The 20,891-nt window shown below is 42.9% G+C and overlaps 3 protein-coding genes across 3 annotated transcripts; all 3 read left to right on the top strand.

The window, feature by feature from the left end:
• Positions 1 to 143: 143 nt before the first annotated feature.
• LOC144898220 (protein shortage in chiasmata 1 ortholog-like) lies at positions 144 to 2,828 on the top strand. The gene is made up of 5 exons (XM_078789259.1): positions 144 to 150; positions 331 to 693; positions 762 to 940; positions 1,015 to 1,087; positions 2,710 to 2,828. The coding sequence occupies exons 1-5, from the start codon at positions 144 to 146 to the stop codon at positions 2,826 to 2,828; spliced, it is 741 nt and encodes a 246-aa protein (XP_078645385.1).
• A 39-nt stretch (positions 2,829 to 2,867) lies between these two features.
• On the top strand, positions 2,868 to 7,026 carry LOC144898221 (protein shortage in chiasmata 1 ortholog-like). Its single transcript, XM_078789260.1, has 8 exons — positions 2,868 to 3,157; positions 3,862 to 3,973; positions 4,067 to 4,185; positions 5,193 to 5,280; positions 5,353 to 5,484; positions 5,557 to 5,706; positions 5,774 to 6,404; positions 6,941 to 7,026. The coding sequence occupies exons 1-8, from the start codon at positions 2,868 to 2,870 to the stop codon at positions 7,024 to 7,026; spliced, it is 1,608 nt and encodes a 535-aa protein (XP_078645386.1).
• Positions 7,027 to 7,063: 37 nt separating this feature from the next.
• On the top strand, positions 7,064 to 16,456 carry tal2 (T-cell acute lymphocytic leukemia 2). Its single transcript, XM_078789522.1, has 3 exons — positions 7,064 to 7,459; positions 14,015 to 14,063; positions 15,344 to 16,456. The coding sequence occupies exon 3, from the start codon at positions 15,374 to 15,376 to the stop codon at positions 15,722 to 15,724; it is 351 nt and encodes a 116-aa protein (XP_078645648.1). The 5' UTR covers positions 7,064 to 7,459; positions 14,015 to 14,063; positions 15,344 to 15,373; the 3' UTR covers positions 15,725 to 16,456.
• Positions 16,457 to 20,891: the final 4,435 nt, after the last annotated feature.

Raw genomic sequence — 20,891 nt, forward strand, 5'->3', positions numbered from 1 at the left:
TTTTGTGGTTGAATACGGCCTATTAGTACAATACAATACAATATATTTAAGCAAATTGCAAATTGTACTTATTCTGGCTGAAATTAAGCATTTGAAGCATAAAAATCATGAAATTAATGAAGTAATGAGCCTCACAGTGAGGCATGCTGGGTACTACTTAATATGGTTACTTGATCTGATTAATAGCTTAATAACCACTGATCAACAAGAGACATACATAGATAGATCTGATGTAACTACAGATGAGCTCTATCACTTTGGATTATGATTAACGAAGAATGTGTGTGTGTGTTTTTCTGTTTGGTTTTGTTTCATGCTTACTCTCTGCAGAAAGTCAGTATCAGGCCTACCATGAGCTGCTGGCCTTCGCTCAACCTCGTCTGACCTCTGCCAGGGAGCTGGGCCTCAACCTGGCCGCATGGAAGGACTTTAAATGCCTGGCTCCGGACCAAACACATTATGTGCTCAAACAGCAGGAGGTGGCGCTGTGCCGGATGATGCAAGCAGAGAGGGGAGAGCTGGCCACAGGTATGACGCAGATGCACCGTGGAGAAGAACGCAGTCGCACAACCACAGTTGAGAACCTGGTGTTGCATGCAGATCAGGAGCAGCTGTTCAGTCACGTGGCTCTGATCCACCTGGTGGTCACGGCCAAAGAGCTGCTGCTCAAGTGTGATCTGAGTGCGGCTGCGGGTGAGTAATGACATCGGTGACTGTTTCAGCACCAATGACCCAAAACTCACACGTTTTAAACTTGAAAGAGTACCTGAGCAAGGCAGTTGAGACGTGCGCTGACCCGAGTCTGCCTCAGCTGCTGAGGAGGCTGCAGATCATCCTCCACCTCAGTCGCACCAACCGCGAGTCCAACTTGAAAGTGCTGGAGCTGCAGCAGCTGCTGTCGGCGCGGCTGCAGAACGGCGGCGACGCGCAAAATGACAAAGTTAGCCATTTAGCTTGAGCGGTTACAACCACAAGACCTGACCTGACACGCTTTTGATGCATCTTTTTCTGCAGATTCTGGTCATTGTATCGCTTCATTGTGAAGACGCCACAAGCGCAATCATCCAGCACCTGAACCAACTGACTGGTGAGTATCTTTTTCTTTTTACTAGTACTATTTCAGATGTGTAGCGAAGCCCACAATGTCTGGGGTGATGCTACCGCTGCTGTGTTTTTTGTTTTTGAATGTGGAAAAGTCATTTACTTGAGAGTCCCTTTCTACTTTGCTACGTGAAATCAATGCGCCCGGGAAGGAAGTTACGCTCATGCTTAAAATGAGCAAAATACTGTAAGTATTGTACGGTGAATGTACCTGTTACTACATGGTTACAGCATGGATATAAAACCATAAATTACGTGCAGTAGGGTGCATCAAAAAACACAATTACTGAATATTGATATGGCTGGGTACTAAAAGTGTTCCAATATATGTAGAAACAACACATACAAAATATTTTTCCAATATATGATTATTTAGTGGTGCCACCATACATCTGTTTTTGTGGAATAAAGTGGTGAACAGTGCTCAATGGTCGCCATGAATTGTTAGTTAAATATGTTACTATTGCCCCTTGTGTTTACAATAAAATACAAATAAAATAAAATAAAAAGTGTTTAAACTTTATATGTACATATGTCAAATATCCGTCACTGCTACATAAAATTCAGGGTAAGGCCATGTGAACATGTCCCATTTACTGCCATTCAATTTGTCAATAGGACAAATGAATGGAGAATCTTGAAATTTGAATTCTGAGAAATACTCAATATTTACTTTAATAACCCTATAAAAAATGATGTTGTATAGAAGTTCATTGTACTCAACATTTCCAGGTCAACTTTTTGGCAATTAGACTAGAAATTGTACATTTTCTGAAATTTTACAAAAGTTTATGCGTGAGGTGGCACCCCTAAATCTCAATGGATTTCCTCAAAACTTTGCAGAAGACATTTTTATGTTCAGGGCGGCACGGCGGTCGAGTGGTTAGCGCGCAGACCTCACAGCATTGAACCCTGGACTCCTGTCCAGGGTTCAATTCCACTCTCGGCCATCTCTGTGTGGAGTTTGCATGTTCTCCCCGTGCATGTGTGGGTTTTCTCCGGGTACTCCGGTTTCCTCCCACATTCCAAAAACATGCTAGGTTAATTGGCGACTCCAAATTGTCCATAGGTATGAATGTGAGTGTGAATGGTTGTTTGTCTATATGTGCCCTGTGATTGGCTGGCCACCAGTCCAGGGTGTACCCCGCCTCTCGCCCAAAGACAGCTGGGGTAGGCTCCAGCACCCCCGCAACCCTTGTGTGGAAAAAGCGGTAGAAAATGAATGAATGAACAAATGATTTTTATGTTCATTAGAAAAAAATGAAATGCCAGCCAAATTGATATTATGAAATAAAAATTTCCCATTCAAATTTGATGCACCCTAACGTGCAGTAATGAGCTGCCTCTTTTGATACCTTTAGAACGCAGACAAAAGAGTGAGGGTTTCAGTTTAAGGATTGTGGATGATGGGCAAAATTCCCATCCCTGCTTTAAAGGGCTGATGAAACTGACATTTACCAGCCCGCACACCGGGTGGCGCTGCCACTCTCTCTAATAAGTCCTTCACTTCCACTTACTGAAATGTATGAGTACAATCCAGGAGTCGCTGGTCGTGTGTTGCCATGAAGGACTGTGATCCCGTCTTGTTGCATGTGTCGCCACCTCTAGCTGTGACTGCAGTTTGCCCGAACGAGAACAGCAGCAAGCTTCACGGCGCCAGTGTCGTCAGCAGGTGTGGTTTCCCTCCTGTAAAATATTATCACGTACACAATTCAAATCCAATTTGAATTGCTGTGATTTACTGTCTAACATGTGACCATGTGACCATGCGACCACGTCATCCAAGCGTGCAGGACTCTGTGTGCGTGATGGTGTACAAGCAACATTTGGGCCCAGACTTCCCCTGGAATCTTTTCTCTCTGGTGGTGGAGTACGACCATCCGGGCCCGTCGCCGTGGGCAACCGTCTGCAAGGAGAGGAAAGTACAGCACCTCACCTTCGACACCGTCCTCCCCGAGAGCGCCGCCTGGTGCCTGGAGGACAAGGTGGCGTACGTGCTGTTGGTGACGGAGACGCTCATCAACTGCCCCATGTTGCTGCAGACGCTGGAGTCGGCGTGAGTGCCGCCGCGTGTCGCACAATCATGAAGCACTGCTAAGGAAAAACATTTTTAAAAAAAATCCTCGTTATATTTAACGCTTAAGGCAGGGGTGTCCAAACTTTTTCCAGTGAAAAATGTTTTAATGTAAGACAATATATGTGCTATTTTTATTTAACATCTCCACAATTTTACTTTTTTTCTTAATATTTTTACTTTATACTTAATACTAAAAAAGTACATGCAATGTCTATACTGTAAATTCTAAATAAGTGGTTAACTCACGCTACACATTTAAGTGGAATATTTTAACAATGAAATACTTAATTGAATTCCTATTAACATGAATAGTTCATAAATATTCATTCATTCATTTTCTACCGCTTATCCTCACAAGGGTCGCAGGGGTGCTGGAGCCTATCCCAGCTGTCTTTGCGCCAGCCAATCACAGGGCACATATAGACAAACAACCATTCACACTCACATTCATACCTATGGACAATTTGGATTCGCCAATTAACCTAGCATGTTTTTGGAATGTGGGAGGAAACCGGAGTACCCGGAGAAAACGCACGCATGCACGGGGAGAACATATTCATGAATATTTTCCAGCAAATTTTTGGAAGGCTTACACTTTTTTGCCGTTGGTGCGTGTGAGTGAATTTTAAGCTCGTCTTTCAGTGAAATGAGGAAACCCCAACTGCCATCCAGCTGTGTCGCAGGTGTAACATGTCGGTGCTGGAGAGGAGTCACTGCCCGTCCCTGCGGACACTCGGGGGCACGGATCACTACACTGTGATCACGGCGGACGAGTGCACCGCCATCATGGTTCAGGTAGAAACAAACACACGGCAGCTAGAGCGAGTATTTATATTTGATTGATTTCTGATATTTTCCATAATATGTGCGTGTTTGTTTGTGTGGGAGCATGACGAGATGTGTCAGGAGGGAGCCGGCGAGGTGATGGTGATGAGGCTTAACGCTATATCGTTGCAGTACACTCACTGCTGGATCATCCTGCACTGCCCGGACAGCCAGGGTGGAGGGTCAGTGCACGCGTATTCCTTTCTCCGCTTTCACTTGGAAATCATTTCATAATTGGAACGTCATGTTTTGTAAGCAATACTGTCATTGTTGAAGGTGTCTAACTACATGTAAAATACACTTAATACGAGTGAGGTTTGAGATATTGTGAAAAATTGGCTGGCGACCCCACCTCTCACCTGAAGCTGGGATAGGCTCCAGTGGAGGATAAGTGGCATAGAAAATGGATAGATGGATATTTAAGAAGAAGGTTGAAATATTTGGAAAACATGCAAAAATGGGAAAAACACGAACAAAGACTGATTTTCGTGCTACTAGGTTTTTTATCTAGATCAGGGGTCTCAAACTCGCAGCCCGCGGGCCAAATGCGGCCCGTTAGACGCTAGCTTGAGGCCCCCACCCTGATACCAAAGTTTAATGTTGAAATGACAGCTTAAAGCTGTGTGCACACCGGACACAATTAACATGATTTTGCCCCGCCCATACTGTCACCTTACCCTGTTTTGCTTTGGATTAGCAATGAAGCTAAAGGCTTATGATGCTGGATACAAATAAATGCAGGAAATGATTTGGAATAAAACGTAAAATACACGTCAAGATAAAGCATCTCATCAAACATGTTGTTAAAGTTACGACGCTGCTCCCAGATGGAACTGAGTACGATGCTAACTTGCTAATTGGGTAAAATTATTAAGTTTCATTAATGTTAAAGGTTAAATAACTGTTAATACTGTACATACGTTTTTCTTATTTGCTGTTTTATTATTATTTTACTTATTTATTACTGATTGATTGATTTATTGTCTTTATTCTTAATTTGTTTATTTATTTATTTTTATCTTATTTTGTGTATAGAAAAATAAAAATTAAGATATTTGAGAACAGTTGAATGTTTTATCAGATATTTTGGTGTGGAAAACCGGAACCAAAGTACTGAAAAAGTGTAGGGTAGCAGAAGCAAAAGCATTGAAGATAGTCGTCTACTACCTTGATGTTGCTGTGACGGCAGGTTTTCCAGCAAAGCCTTCAACAACTTGGTGCTGGTCTACTCCTCTCTGGCGCTCTTCGGCATGAAGTCGGACAACCTGGAAGTCAAGGTAGACAGAGGGCGGGCGGGGCATGTGTGGAATGTTCCGGGAAATACGGGTAACGTTACTGCTACCTGCTAGGTGCTCCTTGCCTCAGAGGTTTTGGAAGTGTCCAAGTGGGTCAACCGGATCTGCTTCCTCAGCTTGATGTCCAGTTCTCAGGACCCCGTCAGCTACCTGGGCCGAGACTGGCTGGCTGTGACGTGCTCGCAGGTGAGCTTTACGGTGCATACTTCCCATTCATCGTTGGGATGTTTGCGTCGTTGACTGGTGTCCTCGGAGCAGGAGGAGCAGTGTCTGTCGCAGTTCCCCAGCATCAACCCTTTGGTCAGTCAGCTCATGCTGAAGAAGGCACCCTCGTTACCGTGGTTACTGGGGGCGTCTCTGCCCCAATTGGAAGAACTGCTCCCCGAAGTGCCACACAAAGTCTTAAAGGTGATTAAATGGATTGAATGTTTTGTCCAGGAAGTCATCATCGCTCACCATCTCTTCCCAACTTCAGCTGTTTAGCGACACCACCTGCCTGTACAACAACACGCGGCCTCGTCACAGCCAAGTCCAGTCCAGTCAGCGCACAAGTCCACCGGAGAGCCTGTGGAGCACGACGGCCGACCTGTCTCGTCCGCAGGAGCTCGCCAGCCCCGATTCAGAACCATTTTCTGGCGACCCCAACCTCAGTTTCCTATTTGGGTCGTCCGAGGTGAGCTTCTCCTCTGACAAAGACGGTGCAGATTTCAGATACGATCCCACTTGGCCCGCATGCAGCCCGGATATTTCCCTGTGGATGACCCGTGGGGATGCGTGGAATGAGCTGGACAGAGCCGGCAAGGAGGCTTCGTTATCCGACTGGAGAGGCCCAGCTGGAGCGGCGGGCAGGGTGGTCGGCAGCGGAAACAACGAATGGCCCCGGCCGGCCCGTGGATCCTTGAACGCCTCTCTGGATAGTTCGCTCTCATTGAGTGGCGCCTTCAGCCAAGCGAGCGGTCGTCTCAGCCCGTCTGGACAGGTCCAGTTGTGGCGCCATGGTGCTCACGGTCCACACGTGGGCAGAAGAGTGTCCCACTACGGGTCAAGATGCTGGATGGGGCGAGAGAGGAAGAGGAGTGAGGCGGTGGCAGGGCTGACCGCCACAGGTGCGATGACATTTTAAAAATGACGTACGTACCTTGATGTGGTACAATTTGGAATGCAGCCTATGCCCCTTTAGCCATGTTTTGCTTTTTCTTTAGCTTTTTTTGGGCTTGATGGAATAAGAAGGACCCATACAATGTCAATTCACAAGCGAATAACCGCCGGGGTCTCTAATTAGCATTGGGTAAAAACCATTAGCATAAACAGCAGTGGCTGTAGGCAACATGCTGATGTAGTTTGCTGCATTTTAAAGTTGTTTACCCTGAACTCATCATCACTTGTGATAATATCGTGTAATATCCTTTTTATGAAATGACTGCAATGTGGTCAAAGAGGGGTACGGTTTCCTTCACACTTTCTCATGCACTCAGAATCATTAGTAAAGTAAGTAACAGAAAAAAGTTATATTTACTGTAATAAAATGAAATAAGTCTCCAGGTATCAGCTGCTTCCAATTAAATAAATGTCTGTCCTATAATTAGAGCTTTTACTGTAATATAATAATGACATTGATATTTGTGTTTGCATTTTTTTGCAGTGCTGACGCCGCTGAAGAGGGGCAGGCTGAGCTATGAGAAGGTGCCGGGCCGAACCGACGGACAGACAAGGCTTAAATTGTTTTAAGCATCCTCTGTTGCCGCTTTGCAAACACGTTCTGTTAAATGAAAGTCGACTATCCTGTTTGTTTTTTTAACGCTGTGAAAAAATGTTGTATTTCCTGTTACATTCATATTGCATTGCAGCATATTATTCTATTTCATTGCTGTGTTTCAAAGTGTCTATTTATATAATGTTCAGTGTCCTAATATTAAAAACAGTTTTCTGGCCTAAAAAGCTGAGTGGCTAAAAAGACATTTAAGTGGATGTGGGGAGTAAAAGCTCATTTTTCCTCCCCATTTAGCGAAGCAATCCCCTTATCATGGCCTCAGCATGTGGAGAGAGTGCTTATCTTCACGAGCCAGCAGAGTGAGGCAGCTCCCTGAGGAATGATCCCCCCAGACAAAGAACACCCCCGGGGGACTCCCAGCCTCCGGACAGTCTCATCCCACACTGGCTGGTAGGCATCAATAACCCGCCATTTTTTTTGCTCTTTCTCTCTCTGCTAACAAGCCTGTGACGCACAAAGACGGAGACAATGCAGTTTGTTATTTAATGGCACAGGGACAAAAGCTGTGGCGGGCGGGTCCGGAGGAGGCCCGGCGGTGAAGGCTCAGTAAATAGCGGCGTAATGGCGCAGTAATTGTCCAGGAGGACACTCCGGGGCCTCGCTCTGAAAGGACGCCGCGGAGACGGTGGGAACGAGCAGGCTGTTTAAAGCACAGCTTGTGAAAGGTCACCTTGTTATCTGCAATCACAGTCGCAGTTAAGAGTGTCACCTGTGTGCTGCTGTGGAGACGCAGGTGATGGATGGCGGCGCGAATAAAGCAGAATGTGCCGAGATACTCTGCTGACACACACGCGTGTCAATAAAATGTATAATCAGGCTACAAGGCCATGTTACCTACTGTTAATGCTGTACATTTGAAATCATATACGACAACTTGAATCATGATTTGGAGTGCATGAGAAAGTGGTTGTTTATTAACACAGAACCCATGTTGTCATGGGTTAATGCCTTAGCTGGCATTACTAGCACACGCGATTATTGGCTTGTGAAGCCCACGCTCCCGGCGACTATTGGCGACGCTGAATAGTAAATGAGTGTTAACTGGGAGTCACATCTGAACTTTGGTATTTTCTCATTTAGTGGCCGGGCGAGCTTATTTACTCAAAATCAGAGAGTGCCAGGGGCATACGACTGTAGACGGGAGTACTTGACAGTCATCCCTCGTTTATCGCTGTTAAATGAGTCCAGCCCTGACCGTGATAAATGAAGTAGAAAACCTGTTAACGGGCGGCACGGCGGTCTAGTGGTTAGTGCGCAGACCTCACAGCGAGGAGACCAGGGTTCAATTCCACCCTCGGCCATCTCTGTGTGGAGTTTGCATGTTCTCCCCGTGCATGCGTGGGTTTTCTCCGGGTACTCCGGTTTCCTCCCACATTCCAAAAACATGCTAGGTTAATTGGCCACTCCAAATTGTCCATAGGTATGAATGTGAGTGTGAATGGTTGTTTGTCTATATGTGCCCTGTGATTGGCTGGCGATCAGCCTCTCACCCGAAGACAGCTGGGATAGGCTCCAGCACCCCCCGCGACCCTCGTGAGAAAAAAGCGGTAGAAAATGAATGAATGAATGAAAACCTGTTAACAATCTAAATACAGTTCTTAACACTATTAGAGCCCTCCAGACATGAGATAACACCCCTATAATAACGTTTACGTTCATGTTAGCCAAATTAGTAAAAAATATAATAGATTTAGGCCAAATAAATGTGTGTCACTGCGTCTTCCTCTGTGGAGTTTAGTGGCGGGTGGACAGAAAGTAACGTTGGGGGTTCAGAGTTGAGTTTTAGCTTGTCATGGGGCCTGGCTGCAACAAAAGTGTTATTTATTATTATGCCTGTTTGTAAACCTGCAATACTGAGGTTGACTATATTTAAGTGGGGCATGGCATCTATTGGAGCGGGGACTCAAAGCATTACCAGATGTGTGGATTTTGTTGCTAGGCAGATCTGAATTCCAACATCATGTATCCCATCACTTCCTGCTTATGAAACGTCGGTGAAGGTCAGTGGTCGCAACCGAAGGCAGGCCGAGATTGGCGGCGGCGGCACTGGGGCCTGCAGGTGCAGCCTCTTGGACGCGAGGGCGCGGCCCATGAATGGCTGATTCAGAAAGCGGGGCCCCGATCGGGCCCGGAGGGGCTAATCCCAGCACCTAATCGGATTATGTAAATTCCTACTCCACACGGAGAGTTTTATGGAAGGCTGCGTCTTTGAAACAACACTTGAAGGGTGTAAAAAGTAAAAAAAAAAAGAAAAACTGTGACAATTGGTTAAACTAGACATTGTGTGTTTTTTTTTTTTTTTAAACGGGCAGGAGCGTGTGGATGAGAGGCGGGGCTAGAGAGAGGTGTTTCCTGTCTAATTTATGTGTGGCCCCACGGAATGGCTCAACAAGATTACCACAGTCATGACAAAACACGCATTGTTCACCTGTCAATCTGCATGTGCTCGTTCTACCTTTTGTGGTCCAATCAGGTTGGATTCAATCGCGGTGCAGCCATGTTGAGCGCTTCACCGTCGCCGCGGCCGCAATGGTGGGTTGTCCGTGCCTAATGGCCAACGTGTCCAAGGCTGTAGGATCACAGAGACCAACATCTCAGTTTCATCACTTCGAAACGGATTACGCCACTATTAATGGAAAAAAATGCAAAAAAAAAATCCATAACATTCACATAAAGTTTAAAGAAACATCAGATTATATCCTACATATATTTCTGTAAGCAGCATACAGGATGACACCACAGTCCATCTAATGCAGGGGTCAGCAACCCGCGGCTCCAGAGCCGCATGTGGGTCTCCAGCCTCTTTGTTTGCGGCTCATTTTGCAATGCTTGAATATTTTTTAGCACCTGAGTGGTGAAAATGCACATCTTCGTTATGAGTTTACAAAAATCCAACTTTGTGTGAGACCATGAATGCATCCTGACTGAGTTCTGACTGGTGACTGAATGAGCAGACAGGATGCTATCCAGTTCTCTCTGACAGGTTAACATGAAGGGAAATGAGTAATACTTTGAGTTATTAATTATTAATTATTATTAATGAGTTATTTGACGATTAAAAATAAATAAATTAGAGCTCATTTAAGCGGCATGGGAACTTGTTTGCGCCAGAGTAAGCAAATCAAGTAAGTTTACACATATATTTATGTAAGTTTTTCTCCAGTACTAGCAAGAGTACTCCAACTTGTCTTTTTTCATCTGAACTACTTTGACACCCCCAAATTCCCTCCAATGTTGTTTTAAACATACAACGTTTTGCGGCTCCAGGCTATTTTTCTTTAGTGGGCGAAATTAGTGGGTGAAATGGCTCTTTTCATAGTAAAGGTTGCCGACCCCTGATCTAATGGGACGCTTAGTTTGTGATCTGCTGGAAATCCCGTCACATCATCTCATTATTCATCATTCATTATTGCATAAAAGTCCAATATTTGATATCTGACAAAGATAGCGTAAAATAAGTTGTGGAGCTGTCGGACACGTTGCCCTTTGATTGACTGGGAGAAAGTGACGCTATTCAATTCTAGCAAATATCAATGCTGAGGTGCTGTCGCTGAGATGAAAGTCCCCGTCCCCTCTGAAACCAAGCCACCAAGCTATTGTGGTCTCTGGCTGCCCCCCCTTAAACCAAGCACTGGCAGGTGATATTGTTGTTACTGTTGTTTTGGTATTGCTTCCTGTTGGCCATAATGTCTGTCCCCTCTTAAACCAAGCACTGGCAGGTGATATTGTTGTTACTGTTGTTTTGGTATTGCTTCCTGTTGGCCATAATGTCTGTCCCCTCTTAAACCAAGCACTGGCAGGTGCAGGTGATGTTAGCTGTAGTCAATTGCCTCCTGTTGCAGCGTTTCTCTCCGTCCCCTCTTAAAGCAACCACTAACAGGTGGTTTTTCACTACTTTACTCTTTGGCCCCTCTTAAACCAAGCCACCAAGCTATTGTTGTCTTATATTATTTGCTGTCTTCTTTATCTCTGGCTGTCCCCCCTTAAACCAAGCACTCGCAGGTGATATTGTTGTTACTGTTGTTTTGGTATTGCTTCCTGTTGGCCATCCTGTCTGTCCCCTCTTAAACCAAGCACTAGCAGGCGCAGGTGATGTTAGTTGTATTCAATTGCTTCCTGTTGCAGCGTTTCTGTCCGTCCCCTCTTAAAGCAACCACTAACAGGTGGTTTTTCACTACTTTACTCTTTGGCCCCTTTTAAACCAAGCACTACCAGGTGATGCTACAGTTGTAGTTGATTGCTTCCTGTTGCAATATTTCTGTCTGTCCCCTCTTAAACCAAGCACGAGCAGGTGATGCTACAGTTGTATTTGATTGCTTCCTGTTGCAGCGTTTCTGTCCGTCCCCTCTTAAAGCAACCACTAACAGGTGGTTTTTCACTACTTTACTCTTTGGCCCCTCTTAAAGCAAGCACTAGCAGGTGGTGTTACAGGTGTAGTTGATGGCTTCCTGTTGCAATATTTCTGTTTGTCCCCTCTTAAACCAAGCGCGAGCAGGTGATGCTACAGTTATATTTGATTGCTTCCTGTTGCAATATTTCTGTCTGTCCTCTCCTACGTCAGGCACTAGCAGCTGATATTACAGTGGTATTTGATTGCTTCCTGTTGCAATATTTCTGTCTGTCCCCTCTTAAACCAAGCGCTAACAGGTGATGCAACAGTTGTATTTGATTGCTTCCTGTTGCTACATTTCTGTCTGTCTCCTCTTAAACCAAGCGCTAGCAGGTGATGCTACAGTTGTATGTGATTGCTTCCTGTTGCAATATTTCTGTCTGTCCCCTCCTAAATCAGGCACTAGCAGCTGATATTACAGTTGTATTTGACTGCATTCTGTTGCTGCTTTTCTGTCTGTCCCCTCTTAAACCAAAAAGTAGCCGGTGACGTAACAGTTGTATGTGATTGCTTCTTGTTACAGTGTTTCTGTCCACCCCTTCTTAAACCATGTGCTAGCAGGTGATGCTACAGTAGTAGTTGATTATAGTTGATGTAGATGATGATATTGCTGTTCTTATTGCTTCTTTTTGTTTTCTGTCCTTCCCTTTTTTAAACCAGGCACTAGCAGCTGATGCTACAGTTGTATTTGACTGCATCCTGTTGCTGCTTTTCTCTCTGTCCCCTCTTAAACCAAGCGCTACCAAGTGATGCTACAGTTGTATTTGATTGCTCATTGTTGCTACATTTCTGTCTGTCCACTCTTAAACCAAGCGCTACCAGGTGATGCTACAGTTGTATTTGATTGCTTCCTGTTGCAATATTTCAGTCTGTCCCCTCTTAAACCAAGTGCTATCAGGTGATGCTACACTTCTATTTGATTGCTTCCTGTTGCTGCTTTTCTGTCTGTCCCTTCTTAAACCAAGCGCTAGCAGCTGATGCGACAGTTGTATTTGACTGCATCCTGTTGCTGCTTTTCTGTATGTCCCCTCTTAAGCCAAGCGCTACCAGGTCATGCTACAGTTCTATTTGATTGCTTCCTGTTGAAATATTTCTGTCTGTCCCCTCTTAAACCAAGTACTATCAGGTGATGCTACAGTTGTATTTGATTGCTTCCCGTTGCTGCTTTTCTGTCTGTCCCCTCTTAAACCAAGCGCTAGCAGCTGATGCTACAGTTGTATTTGACTGCATCCTGTTGCTGCTTTTCTGTCTGTCCCCTCTTAAGCCAAGTGCTACCAGGTCATGCTACAGTTCTATTTGATTGCTTCCTGTTTAAATATTTCTGTCTGTCCCCTCTTAAACCAAGTACTATCAGGTGATGCTACAGTTGTATTTGATTGCTTCCCGTTGCTGCTTTTCTGTCTGTCCCCTCTTAAACCAAGCGCTAGCAGCTGATGCTACAGTTGTATTTGATTGCATCCTGTTTCTGCTTTTCTGTCTGTCCCCTCTTAAACCAAGGAGTAGCAGGTGACGTAACAGTTGTATGTGATTGCTTCTTGTTACAGTGTTCTGTCCACCCCTTCTTAAACCATGTGCTAGCAGGTGATGCTACAGTAGTAGTTGATTATAGTTGATGTAGGTGATGATATTGCTGTTCTTATTGCTTCTTTTTGTTTTCTGTCCGTCCCCTCTTAAGCCAAGCTAAACAGATCACTTGTCGCTGTTGACGTTTCAGTCTGTCCCCTCTCAAACCAGGTGCATATAATTGCTGTGGTTGTATTAGCTTAGTTTCCTGGGCTTTTCAATGGGAAAGCCAAACAGCATATTTTTACATGACAAAATAGAAACACCAGCATGCGTCGAGGAATAAAAAACACACAAAAAAACTAACATAATAAAAACTATTATTTTTAAAGCACACGTTCAAGTGTACATGAATAAATTTGAACTTTTTAAATTTTATTTTTAAGGTTCAGGGAGGTTTTTTGCTTATTAGGGTGCAAGTCAAAAATGAAATACTATTACTATTATTGAAATACTTCACTCTCTCTGTATGAGGTGGTATGATTTTGGACACCTTTGAGCAGAAAAAGGTGTTAATATTTTGGTCCACATAAGTGAGGAATAGTGATGCTATTGCTATGTTAAAATGGCTCTACTGTCTTCTGCTAAAAGGTAACAAATGCGGAATAAATGGATGAAAAATATGCAAAAGCAGCGGCGGTGTGAATGCTCCATTCAGAGCGTTCACACAGCGATACGTGATGATGCTGCCTCATTTTGATAACAGGGGGCGTGGAGAGGGTGGGCGGTGAGGTGGGGTTCAGAAGGGGGGGGGGGCGTAATGACAACACACACACACACACACAATGACATGGACCACGTCACACAAAAGCCCGCTATAAAAATGTCACGACACGATCATGCAGCAGTCTTCCCCCTTCTGGCTTCTCTGCATGTAACCCATTCCTCCATCCTTCCCTCCCTCTCTCCCTCTTTCTCTCTCTCTCTGTCTCTCTCTCACACTTGCTTGCTCGTCCTCCGACCACTCTGCTGCCCTATTCCCCCGCTGCAAGGTGCTCATGACCGGACGAGGACATCTGCAACTTTGCAACTGAAGCGCAGGTAAGGATTTGTGAAGGAGAATTTCCTGTTTCCTGTCATGTCCGGCATGTTGGTGGTAATCAGAAACGATCAAAGGTCGCACGGACGCAGGGAAAATGAACAAAATGCAACTTCAAATTCCAACAGTGCATGACATTACAGCTGTAGTAATTATTATGGTAATAATAATGGCTCTTTCTTAAACAAGACATGTATGGTTGTAGACAACCGCGACGTATCCCACTGGGCATCCCCTGAGACATGGGAGAATGCCACATCCAAATTTTTGGCTGGCGTTGACATCCTAAGTATCGTTACAAGCGCCGAAAATTTGAACACGATCAAAAATAGACGCGTGACCTGTGAACGCACAAAAACGCAGAACAAATCCAATGTCTACCGCGAATCAGTGGTTCTCAACCGGTAGGTCGGGACCCGGAAGTGGGTCGCCCATTCCGTTGTGAGTGAGTCGCAGGCAGCAAGTCAAAAATCCCAACTCATGTCTGACTTCTTTTGAAGTAAAATTGAGCAATGAAATTATTTAACTAATTCCTCTAAATTTTTTCTACTTTGGACATGTCATCATTGTAATCATTCATTATGCAAAAAACTACTAACAATTTTGGTTTGACGGAAATAAAACAATACAAAATATAAATAAGAATATGACGTCATTGATGAATACATAGAAATAAAAATGACTTCAATAAAAATTTCACAAATAATAAAAATAAAAGTGTAAAAAAAATACAAATAAATAGTAATCAAAATTACGTAAATAAAAAAGAAAAATTACGTAAATAAAAGTGTAATAACTAAAATAAAAATGACTTAAAAATACTAATAAATAATAATAATTGTAAATAAATGTAAAAATAAAAAGTAATAAAGAACCTTAAAATAAAACACTTTACCACTTTAAAACACAACAAAATAAAAACAAACATTCTGTGAAATTAATACAAATGAAAAAATGACAAGTGTAAAAAAATTAAATGACAACATTGTAATAGAAAATAAAAATAAGAAATAAAAATGACTTAAATAAAAGTGTAAAAATGTAATTTAAAGTGTAAAAAAATTCATAATAAAAAATACAAATCTAAACATTAAAATATATTTTTTAGAATATAGTTTTAAATAGCGCCATCTTTTGTATTAATACACAGCAAGAGGTTTCCTACAGCCACGGCTGTTACAGCCATTGTTTCTTAGACCCGGCAGCAATAAGAGACATAATTACTTTTTAATAATTACAATTATCATACAACTAATTGTCACATCTCATTGTTTTTGTCCAGAAGAGATAAATTCTTTGACCAACGAGCATCATGACCAGGAAGGTGTTCACCAACACCCGCGAGCGCTGGCGCCAGCACAATGTCAACACCGCCTTCGCCGAGCTGCGCAAGCTCATCCCCACGCACCCGCCGGAGAAGAAGCTGAGCAAGAACGAGATCCTGCGCCTGGCCATGCGCTACATCAACTTCCTGGTGCGGCTTCTGGAGACCCAGGGGGGCGGGCGGCCGTCCGTGGTGGACCACGCCCCCGCCGCCTTGCTCACGCTGCTGAGGGGGAACATGGAGCAGCTGCGCTCGCCTTCCCGCCACCCGTGGACCCTGGCCAGCGACACGGAGGCGCCCTCGCCGGGCTCCAGCTGCGACAGCTCGGAGGCCTGGTAGGGCGGAACACCCGGAAGCAGAACCACTTTGTCAGTTTTCCAACAGGAAAACTGCGGCACCTGAGTGATCGGGTCGGATTTTTAGACCCAAGCGGACTGCATATTTGCAAGTGGAAGCCATTTGTGTTCGAAAAGTAACCATTAGGTCAGGGGTGTCTAAAGTGCGGCCCGGGGGCCATTTGCAGCCCTCAGTTGTTTTATTTTTGGCTCCCAGCATCTTCTAAACATACAATTCATTCCACTAACTACTTAGCCTGGTCACCTACAACACAAAGCTAAGATGTTCAGCTAGCTTAGCATATAAGTTGGATTTTTAGCATCTTTCATGTACAAAATGTATCAAAGTGGTTCCCGCACCCCTGATCTAATATTGCCCGTCGGGTTTTTGTTACAATGTGAGGCAATTTCATTTCCACATAAATGCCTCTGCCGAATCTCCGTGACCGGGGCCGCCTCAAAAAGCACTTTTACGTCATTGGCCGGGTTTTTCTTTTTTTTTCCCGCCCGGGGAGAATCTGCACTGCATTTTTTTTTTTTTAAGTAAGGAAAGTGACAATGCTTTTTGTCACCTAATTTTATTTTTTGTACAGTTTGCATCTCATCTCGCCAAAGATTGATGTGTTGATTGTTCAATTGTGACAAGTGTGCTAATTAGCATTGTTTGTAAGTTATTTTTATTGTGATTGTGAAAATGATTATTTATTTGAACTATTTATTAAATACGTGTTTTATAAAAAACTAAATACTTGGCCTTGTTGTCCTATCACGCACTGTGCACGGGTGGATTATTACATGTATTACACTTATTATATAAGTGTAAAAAAATACAAATAAATAGTAACACAATTACTTCAATAAAAATAAAAATTACGTAAATAAAAGTGTAAGAACTAAAAATAAAAATGACTTAAAAATACTAATAATTAATAACAATAATTGTAAATAAGTGTGAAAATTAAAAATAATAAAAAACCTTAAAATAAAACACTTTACCACTTTAAAACACAACAAAATAAAAACAAGCATTCTGAGAAATTAATACAAATTAAAAAATTAAAAATTAAATGAAACATGAGCATTAGTCACCTTATAGTCCGACTCATTCTAACTCACTCTAGGCTCGTTTTTATTGGCTCGTGAGACACTCTCAAAAAACAACAACTTCTTTACTTCTTTTGAAGTAAAATTGAGTAATGAAGTTATTTAACTAATTCCTCTAAAATGTACTTTGGACATGTCATCATTGTAATCATTCATTATGCAAAAAACTACTAATGATTTTGGTTTGATGGAAATAAAACAATACAAAATATAAATAGGAATATGACGGCATTGATGAATACATAGAAATAAAAATGACTTTAATAAAAATGTACAAATAATAAAATAAAAATTATATAAGTGTAAAAAAATAAAAATAAATAGTAATCACAATTATTTCAATAAAAACGTAAATAAATAAAAGTGTAAGAACTAAAAATAAAAATGACTTAAAAATACAAATAATTAATAACAATAATTGTAAATAAGTGTGAAAATAAAAAATAATAAAAATCCTTAAAATAAAATAAAACGCTTTACCACTTTAAAACACAACAACATAAAAACAAACATTCTGAGAAATTAATACAAATTAAAAAATGACAAAAGTGTAAAAAAAATGAAATGACAACATTGTAGACCCATAACCCACATTGACATGACAATGACTGAAGGAACCCCACCCAAAGGGAACCTACTATACTTTTTCCACTTTTCTGACCTATAAAAGTAGCTACAATCTTGTATTTTCGTGTTACATTATACCAAAGTTTCAGATTATGAGGTTTGCACATTGGGAAGTGGGACCTGAAAGACGTTTGCGATGGCTCAAAACGCTCGGTATGAAAAGGCGTGGTAAAACTGGCCCTTTATGATGTCACAGAGGTGCGGACTTCCTTATATGGATCACAGTTGGGAAGCACTTTGGGGCGTGTGACCAATCAGAGCGGAGTGGTCATGCCCGAAGGCGGAATAAATAAAACAGAACGTTTTGGCAGGAAATACGGCTGGAATAGGTACAGATTCCGGAAGATCTAGAAAGTTTTCTGTGCGGGTTATTGTGTGGAGCTGCTCTTTTGGACCACAACTCAATACACAGGGTCGAAAAATGAGCATTAGTCACCTTATAGTCCGACTCATTCAATTCATTTAGTAGAAAAAACTCACTCTAGGCTCGTTTTTATTGGTTCGTGAGACACTCTCAAAAAACAACAACAAAATGTGAAGTAGGCGTTAATAATAATAACACGCTTTGTCAGCAAAACACCAAGTTTTGTCTTTAAATACATAAATTGCATTTTCTTTGAAGCTTTTTTTCAAAATTGGCCCCCGTTGGAAAAGATTTGGACACCCGTGCTCTCGTAGAACTAAAACTATCATTGTGGTGATACAATCACCATGAAAGCCACCTCGCCGCAAACACTCCTTTATTTGTGCTCAGCAATCCCAAAAGACATTTAAGTCCACACGAGCCCTGTGGACAGGCGCAGGGCCTGACCTCTGACCCCCTGTCCCCCCTTGTCCAGCACTGACCGCAGGCCCGAGAGAGCTTGCGCTTAACTTGTGACCCCGAGGTCGCCCCTGGAGTCAAACGCTGGCCAGTTGACCAAACGTCGTACAAGGCGGACTCGCTAAAATGTGGTGCCGGATGACTTGATCTCCTGGCGCTGACGCTTTGGGGTTTTTCTATCTTATAACCAAACTGAGAATCATCTTATATGATCATGTGATTGTTGCTTCTTATATTTATATGACATATATTTATTATTACTGTATATACTGCGAACATCGCCCCCTCACAATATAGCAATTTTTCCAAAAGCAAAGAATGAATAAATGGTCGAATATTAGCCTCAAATTCCAACAGTGCATGACATTACAGCTGTAGAAATTATTATGGTAATAATAATGACTCTTTCTTGTATGGTTGTAGACAACCACGACGTATGCCACTAATCCACTGTTAGCATTAAACATGGGAGAACTCCACATCAAAATGAAAAAAAAGATGAAATTTTTGGCTGGCGTTGACATCCTAAGTATCGTTACAAGCGCCGAAAATTTGAACACGATCAAAAATAGACGTGTGACCTGTGAACGCACAAAAAAGCAGAACAAATCCAATGTCTACCGCGAATCAGTGGTTCTCAACCGGGAGGTCGGGACCCGGAAGTGGGTCGCCCATTCCGTAGCAATTTTTCCAAAAGCAAAGAATGAATAAATGGTGGACTATTGCCTACTATTAGTCCAAAAACATTAAACATTGGAAGACATTGATGTCAGTAACGTTACATTAAAGACACATTACCTTAACACTGCATGGAGTCAGCCAATGGCATGCCGACAGTTCACCTCCCTTTCCATGTGGAAGTGGTAGGTTTCTGGTTTTTTACTTTGTCCTTCATCCCAATTTTGTCCAAAACCCTTTCTTAAGTTTAGACTAAATAAATTGGAGGCCAATTTACCACTGAGCTGAGTGTAGCCTGTTCAATGTGGTGTAAACAAAGAATAATCGGAGCATAAAGGTGACTATACAGGTGTTTTTTTTTTTTAATAATGGTAACACACATTTTTAGAAAGTCACAAATTTAAAAGACAAAAAAAAATTAATATTGAATATTGTCTGGCGGCACGGCGGACTAGTGGTTAGCGCGCAGACCTCACAGCTAGGAGACCACGGTTCAATTCCACCCTCGGCCATCCCTGTGTGGAAAAGCGGTAGAAAATGAATGAATGAATGAATATTGTCTGAATTCACTTATCGCGACCGGGTCTGGAACGAAATAACAGTGATAAACGAGGGACGACTGTATAAATAACATTCATATTCATTCATTTTCTACCGCTTTTTCCTCACGAGGGTCGCGGGGGTTGCTGGAGCCTATCCCAGCTGTCTTCGGGCGAGAGGCGGGGTACACCCTGGACTGGTGGCCAGCCAATCACAGGGCACATATAGACAAACAACCATTCACACTCACATTCATACCTATGGACAATTTGGAGTCGCCAATTAACCTAGCATGTTTTTGGAATGTGGGAGGAAACCGGAGTACCCGGAGAAAACCCACGCATGCACGGGGAGAACATGCAAACTCCACACAGAGAGGGTGGAATTGAACCCTGGTCTCCTAGCTGTGAGGTCTGTGCGCTAACCACTAGACCGCCGTGCCGCCCTAACATTCATATAGTATTATATATTATTTATTCTTATATTATTATATTATTTTATTCTTGTGTGTATTTTTATTGAAGGTTGTTTCCTGAATGTAAAGTCCAAAGCAGATATGGAGCAAATCATTACAGATCAGACATAATATTAGCTCCATATTCATAACTTAATGAGTTCTGATATGGGTTGTATAAGTAGCAGCGCATAGTAATAAGTACCTCTCTGTCGTTGTCAATCAAAAGTCAGCATTTTATCTTTAAAAAAAAAGTGTGGTTGTAAACTGCGAGGTGGTCGTCCATTGTGTTGGTGAGCCACCCCCCCCCCACAAAAGGCCGACGATAAAACTGAGCTGAAGAGTAAACAGTCAGTTTGTGTGTCGGGCCGCCATTAAAGCCGCGCTAATAGCGTGTAAAAGGGGAGTGGCAAAGGGCAGCTGGACTTGGCGGCGGCTGGTGAAAAGTGACAGCTGACTCTTTGTCGCGCTGCGGCAACGACGACGACGCACAAATCATGTAAACGTGACGGCGGCTCGCGTGTTTGCTCTTTCACGGCGAAGTGAACTAGTGGTTAGCCGTTAAAAGCGTGGCTGACGCTAGCTAAGGAGCCATGTGAGATAACACATGGGTGGGTGGTGCATTCGCTACCTGGGCCTTCAGTGGGAACACTGAGGGCCAGTATCATAAAAAAAAAAAATTAAGCCAGTGTTTAGTGCAAAGGTTCCGTCATTACCACAATACCTACCAATCCAGTCTTCCCTTTTGTGTTTTTGTTAAAGTACATGAACGCCGTTAAAGATTGGGTCTGGCCCTTTAAGAAGCTTTGCACTGTGAGAAGTTCAGTGTCTCTCTCTTCCCTCTGTTGTGTCTCATTGTTTCTAATGAGCCATTATAAACGTTATACAGTAAAGTCTCGTTATATCGATATCGGTTATAACGAATTACTACTTATTACGATACTA

This window comes from Doryrhamphus excisus, linkage group LG3 (assembly GCF_037039965.1).
Source record: "Doryrhamphus excisus strain RoL-2023G ecotype Guam linkage group LG3, RoL_Dexc_Guam_v1.1, whole genome shotgun sequence".
NCBI lineage: Eukaryota > Metazoa > Chordata > Actinopteri > Syngnathiformes > Syngnathidae > Doryrhamphus > Doryrhamphus excisus.